Below are 6904 nucleotides of genomic sequence, written 5' to 3'. Positions count from 1 at the left end.
TATATAATTGATGGATGTGTGGCCAGCATAAGAATGAAACTGTAACATGACTGGGCTTTGTAAAGTCGCACTGTGCAGACTTTGCCCAAACGGTGGCCATTCCAATGACTATCACGGTTTATGACAATCAAGGAAAGTAATAAAGGAAATGTAACACCAAAAAAAAGCACAAAATAAAATAATTCAAAATCACATAATCATTGTAAGAGGGCCAAGTACTTACTATGGGGGTCCCGAAGGGAATATAACCTAAAAGTAATGAAATCAAGACAGTCACATTAGCGGCATAGATAATAACTTTCCTTTAGCATTGCAGTCTGACACTTGGGGGAGCCGTTTATAAAAACATTTGCATAGCTATCGGTCCCACAAAACTGCGTAGACAATCGTTCTGTGTGAATCGTACATTCTATAAAACTGTGGCTGTTGTGGGAATGGGACAAAATTGAATGTTCAGATGTTCTTAGGCTATTGCTTTAGGCTATTTTTGGTTGAAGGTTGAAGTCTACACTAATGGATGCTGATTCAGGCTAAGGACCTTCTAGCTCAGTACTTTACACCAGTCTAGTCTGTATCATCATCTACCAGTAGCGCCTCTACTTGATATCATTCTGCGACCTCTGAGATGGCGCTCTGACCCTGGAACGCCAGCCTTGATAAAATGGAGTCTCTTTCTGGCTTCCGAAGCGCGTTGGGTGTTATAAAACTTTCTATTCTATCATACAATGGAATATACCTGTATCTGGATGAATAACCCATGGTGTTGCTCTTCAATCTCTGATCCTCTTACTTATCAGAGAAGGGTAGCTGTGATTTCGGAGATATAATACCACATCCAGCGTATATGAACTGGCACTGTGTCTGCTCTCCTATGCACCATGCCAGGCTATATATACACAAAAACACTAGCCTGGTGAGGTCATGAGAGTCAAGTGCAGCACAGATTGGAAAAGGGAAGGTTACTTTTTGCAGCCGTACCTGACATTCGGAAAGGCATGAATATCTTCTCATTCGTATCCGGGTGGATGATGGCCTGTGACACAAAGAAACACACACGTCACCAGGATCAATGCCGAGATGTCCCACTAAGGGGCTCGTGTATAAACCGTCACTGGATTCATGCCGTCCGCAGTGTTACTGCCACTAGATGGTGCTGAGGAGCACAGGAATCTCCTATGCTCATTGGCACCATCTAGAGGTGGTAATTCCAGGGCTAATGGCATTCACCCAGTCAAGGTATATACATGAGCCCCTCAGAATTTAATTTTAGATGTATTCCAGGCACATATTTAAAAAAAATGGAATCCAATTATTAATTAGAAAATAATGAAATGTTTACTTCCATAGAATAAAGTACATAGTAGAAGTATTGGAATCTGTTTTATAATCCGTCTGCTTTAATCCACTGAACAGCAACAACCTGTCTGGTAGAGGAAGAAGCAGCTCTAGGATACACACACCGATCAGCCATAACATTATGACCTCCTTCCTAATATTAAGCAGAACACTTTTCCTGACCCGTCCAGGCATGGACTCCATTAGACCTCTGAAGGTATCTGACACCAAGCCGTCAGTAGTAGATCCTATAAGTCCTGTAGGTTGTGAGGTGATCGGCCTCCATGGATCGGACTTGTTTTTCCAGCTCATCCCATAGATGGATTGGACCGTGATCTGGAGAATTTGAAGGCCAAGTCAACACTTTGTTGAACTTGTTGTTGTGTTCCTCAAACCATTTTTGAACCATTTGTCCAGTGTGGCAGGGCGCATTATCCTGCTGAGAGGCCACTGCCATCAGGGAATACTGTTTCCACAAAGTACGTCTCAAAGTAACATGCACAGGAAAGGCAGAACACGAGACTTCCCAGCAGAACATTGCCCAAAGCATCACACTGCTTCCGCCGGCTTGCCTTGTTCCCATAGTGCATCCTGGTACCATCTCTTCCCCAGGTAAGTGACACACACGCGGCACTCACATGATGTAAAAGAAAATGTGAGTCATCAGACCAGGCCATCTTCTTCCATTGCTCCATGGCCCAGTTATGATGCTCACATGCCCACTGTAGGCACATTTGGCAGTGGACATGGGTCATTATGGGCACCCTGACCGGTCTGCAGCTATGCAGCCCCATTCCTAACAACCTGTGTGCTCTGTGTATCCAGAAACCTTTCTATCAGAACCAGCATTAACATTTTCAGCAATGTGAGCTACAGTAGCTCTCCTATTGGATCAGACTACATACGACAGCATTTGCTCCCCACATATATCAATGAGCCTTGGCTGCCCATGACTGGTCCACCAGTTTTCCTTCCTTGGACCACTTTTGGTCGGTCATGACCACTGCAGACCGGGAACATCCCACAAGGACTGCAGTTTTGGAGTTGCTCTGACCCAGTTGTCCACCAATCACAATTTGGCTCTTTACACTTGCCCATTTTTTCTGCTTCCAACACATCAACTTCAGGGACAAAATGTTCACTTGCTGCGTAATATATCCCCCCCACTTCCAGGTGCCATTGTAATATATCCCCCCACTTCCAGGTGTCATTGTAATATATCCCCCCACTTCCAGGTGTCATTGTAATATATCCCCCCACTTCCAGGTGTCATTGTAATATATCCCCCCACTTCCAGGTGTCATTGTAATATATCCCCCCACTTCCAGGTGTCATTGTAATATATCCCCCCACTTCCAGGTGTCATTGTAATATATCCCCCCACTTCCAGGTGTCATTGTAATATATCCCCCCACTTCCAGGTGTCATTGTAATATATCCCCCCACTTCCAGGTGTCATTGTAATATATCCCCCCACTTCCAGGTGTCATTGTAATATATCCCCCCACTTCCAGGTGTCATTGTAATATATCCCCCCACTTCCAGGTGTCATTGTAATATATCCCCCCACTTCCAGGTGTCATTGTAATATATCCCCCCACTTCCAGGTGTCATTGTAATATATCCCCCCACTTCCAGGTGTCATTGTAATATATCCCCCCACTTCCAGGTGTCATTGTAATATATCCCCCCACTTCCAGGTGTCATTGTAATATATCCCCCCACTTCCAGGTGTCATTGTAATATATCCCCCCACTTCCAGGTGTCATTGTAATATATCCCCCCACTTCCAGGTGTCATTGTAATATATCCCCCCACTTCCAGGTGCCATTGTAATATATCCCCCCACTTCCAGGTGTCTTTGTAACAAGTCAATCAGTAGTTCATACATTACATCTCAAATAGGAGACCTCCACCTGATAAAATGCAACAAAGTGGATGATGCCATACTCACCTCTGCACCAAAATGTACAGCATCATCATCATTCCTCCATCCCCTTCTACTATATGTATGACCTCATCTTTAATCCAATGTCATCTATGACTTTATCTCCATTCCTAGGTCACATCTACCCTATGCGTGACCTCATTTTCATCTCTAGGTCACCTCTACCAAATCTACAACCTTATCTTTATCCTTATACTACCTGAACCAAACATATGGTCTCATCTTTACCCCTACATCACCTGCACCAAACAAATGACTTCATCTTCATCAGTTCAGCGCCTGAAGGAAGTGTAAGACACCCTTTTCATACCTGTACTATTTGCACTACACATATGGCCTCATCGTCATCCTTACATCACCTGCATCAAACATATGACCTCATCTTCATCCCCACATCATCGGAACCAAAGATATGGCCCCCATCTTCATCCCTAGATCATCTGAACCAAACATATGGCCCCATCTTCATCCCTAGATCATCTGAACCAAATATATGCCTTAGCTTCATCCCTGCATCACCTGCACTGAACATATGTCTTTGCTTCATCCCTGCAACACCTGAACTAAACATATAACCTTGTCTTTATCCCTACATCATCTGAACCAAACATATGGCCCCCATCTTCATTCCAACATCATCTGAACCAAACCTATGGCCCCCATCTTCATTCCTACATCACCTGAACCAAACCTGTGCCTTAGCTTCATCCCTGCACTAAACATGTGACCCCATCTTCATCCCTACATCATCTGCATCAAACATATGACATCGTCTTTATCTCTACATCACCTGCACCAAACCTATGACCTCATCTTCATCCCTACATCATCTGCACCAAACATATTACTGCATCTTTATCCCTACATTAAGTGCACCAAACATATGGCCCCCATCTTCTTTCCTATATCATGCATCCTACATCTGCACACTACCCACAATAAATGTGTGACCTCATCTATAGCCTGCCCCTACTTGCAGGAAACCCACCTGAAAATGGTACTTATGATTGCAATGGCAGAGTTCACCTCAGCAGCCCTTGCCTGCTGCTCTCCATTTCCCACAAGCCTCTGCACTAAATGCTCATTACCATTAGCATCAGTTGCAAAAAAATCCAACCTGCCGAAGGGCCCGCCGGGCATGTGGAGCTCTCACATGGCACACAGCCGCATGTGCCCTACGTATCTCACCTCTGCACAAAAGGTAAAGGCGGCAGATGTTAGCATTAGCGGCAAACAGCACAATACAAGAAGCCCGCATTAGATGCACATAAATTGTCAGCCCTTATGGCTCGCTTGTCCTAAGGCATCATTCTTTTATTTATTTTTTCAGTTCCAAAAAGGTGTTTGTTGTTCAGTGCGCACATCACCTGTGCGTTCTATAGCACACCTGATCTTTTCTTCTATCAGCTTCTCGGGGGCTTTGCAATTAACTCGGAGAGGGAAGATGAGAACCTTAAAGCCATCAGTGCAGTGGAGGAGATGAATATACAGAGATATTCCACCTCTCCACAGCAACTTTTTGTAGCACTTATAACCCCCTTCCCACCTGGAAAAACCTGAAAAGGGGGGGTATGCTTGTCACATCGATTGCACGCTCTCAGGAGTTACGTAGAGCTGTCTTTTTTACTCCTTTAAATGTGTTTTTTGTGGGATTTTAAGATTTCACCAATTAACACATACTTAATTATCCTATCATTAATTACAGGTATGGTTTTCTGAGGCAAGTAAAGAGGTATATTTCTGTATCTATAGGCCTAGAAGGAATTTATTCAAAGCAGAAGGGTCTATGATTGAAAGGTGGGCCAGTGAGCCAATAAAAAAGGTCACCTCAGTGGTGGGAGGATGCCAAACTTAAACCTCCTCGTAAAGACCTTTGCTGGCATGAACATCAGGTCCAATGTTACTTTATATGCGTGACAAAACAAAAAAGAAAGATCAATATATTCCCAATTTATACTATACTGGAACAACCTTGTTGGTTAGGGTGCTCTACTAATTGTCAACTGGCATCACATATGACCCAAGCAAAATATGTTGCCTGCATACCTTGGAACACTTATTAGCAGGCAACATATCATCAGGGAATCCTGCACAATAAATGATGTGATCACCCAACAAGGTAAAGTCTAAGTCAAGACTTAACATACATGGCAGTCTCACAGCATAAAATAGTCTGATGTCAGGAGACATTGCAGCACTTCAGTTGTGTTGCACCAACCTTAGATGAACACCGACCTGAATGAAGGGTCATTACAAACCAACCCCAGTCATAGGTTCTACACTCCAGGAGCTATAAAATAATAAGTCTTGTAAAAGGTGGATGTGTTCTAAAAGACTTAAAAACTTAATTTGAAGTCAAAACTAACTTCAAGTGTATCTGGCTTTGTAATGAGATGTAAAACAAGCACATATACACTATATTGCCAAAAGTATTGGGGAACCCCTCCAAATCATAAAATTCAGGTGTTCCAATCACCTCCATGGCCACAGGTGTATAAGATCACGCACCTCGGCATGCAGACGCTTCTACAAACATTTGTGAAAGAACGGGTCGCTCTCAGCAGCTCAGAGAATCCAACCGCGGTACTGTGATAGGTTGCCACCTCTGCAATAAGTCCATCTGTGAAATGTCCTTGCTACTAAATATTCCACGGTCACCTGTTACTGGTATTTTAACAAAGTGGAAGCAACTGGGAACAACAGCAACTCAGCCACAAAGTGGTAGGCCACGTAAAATGACAGAGCAGGGTCGGCGCATGCTGAAGCGCACAGTGCGCAGAAGTTGCCAACTGTCTGCAGAGTCAATAGCTACAGACCTCCAAACTTCGTGTGGCCTTCAGATTGGCACAACAGTTGAAGAGTTGAAGCTGTTATAGCGGCAAAAGGGCGGAGCCAAATCAATATTGAACCCTACGGACTAAGACTGGGATGACATTTAAGTTCATGTGCGAGTAAAGTAGGCGCCCGATACTTTTGGCAATATCATGTAGGTGTGATGGTCAGGAGTCCACATGCTTTTGGTAAATATTTTAAAAAAGTCACCAAACCAGAGCAAGCACATGTATTTCAAGTTTCTCTGTACCTTACGTGGACACTGCAAAAATGGTTCAACTAGTTTAAGGTCTGAGATACAGCAAGTAGTGAGGTTGGGAACAACAACTGCTGTCATTTTTGTCCTGATGGCATCCATTTTTAAGAAGAGACACAATAAGCAGACATGATGTAGAAAAGAAAAGACTTTAACCAGTACAGTTTGGACTCACCTGCTTTATCTTCTGAGCCGCCCAGAGCTGAAAAACATAAAAATGACAACAGTGAGTGATGTCCATGAGCCCCCAAAAATTGTCAAAATAAAGTAGGAGGATATAAGCAGAAATTATTTTTTATAATGATTTATGTGATCTTTTTTTTTTATGAAATCCACAGGAATATAAAAAGGGAAAAACATTGCTTATAACCAGAGACATTTTAAAAAAAATGTATTTTAATGCAGTCCCCGTGGTATATACACCGGTAAACACTGTAATCAGCAGTATTATTTTTATGCAATCCCTAGAAAATGTGTAATTGGAAAAAAAAAACTAATATAATATATATAATTTTTTTTTTTAAACCGGATTT

The 6904-nt window shown here is 42.9% G+C and overlaps 1 protein-coding gene across 1 annotated transcript in view; it reads right to left on the bottom strand.

The window, feature by feature from the left end:
• SFXN5 (sideroflexin 5) overlaps window positions 1-6904 on the bottom strand; it is a gene marked incomplete at its 5' end in the record, with an annotated part of 156979 nt that overhangs the window by 129238 nt on the left and 20837 nt on the right. Inside the window, 3 exons of the mRNA XM_018561207.1 lie at window positions 224-249; window positions 979-1033; window positions 6547-6573. Coding sequence (XP_018416709.1) covers window positions 224-249; window positions 979-1033; window positions 6547-6573 — 108 coding nt within the window. The remainder of the gene's footprint in view (window positions 1-223; window positions 250-978; window positions 1034-6546; window positions 6574-6904) is intronic.

Source organism: Nanorana parkeri, unplaced genomic scaffold (genome assembly GCF_000935625.1).
Source record: "Nanorana parkeri isolate BGI_ZX_2015 unplaced genomic scaffold, ASM93562v1 scaffold507, whole genome shotgun sequence".
Taxonomy (NCBI): domain Eukaryota; kingdom Metazoa; phylum Chordata; class Amphibia; order Anura; family Dicroglossidae; genus Nanorana; species Nanorana parkeri.
This window is presented reverse-complemented; position numbering and strand designations above follow the sequence as displayed.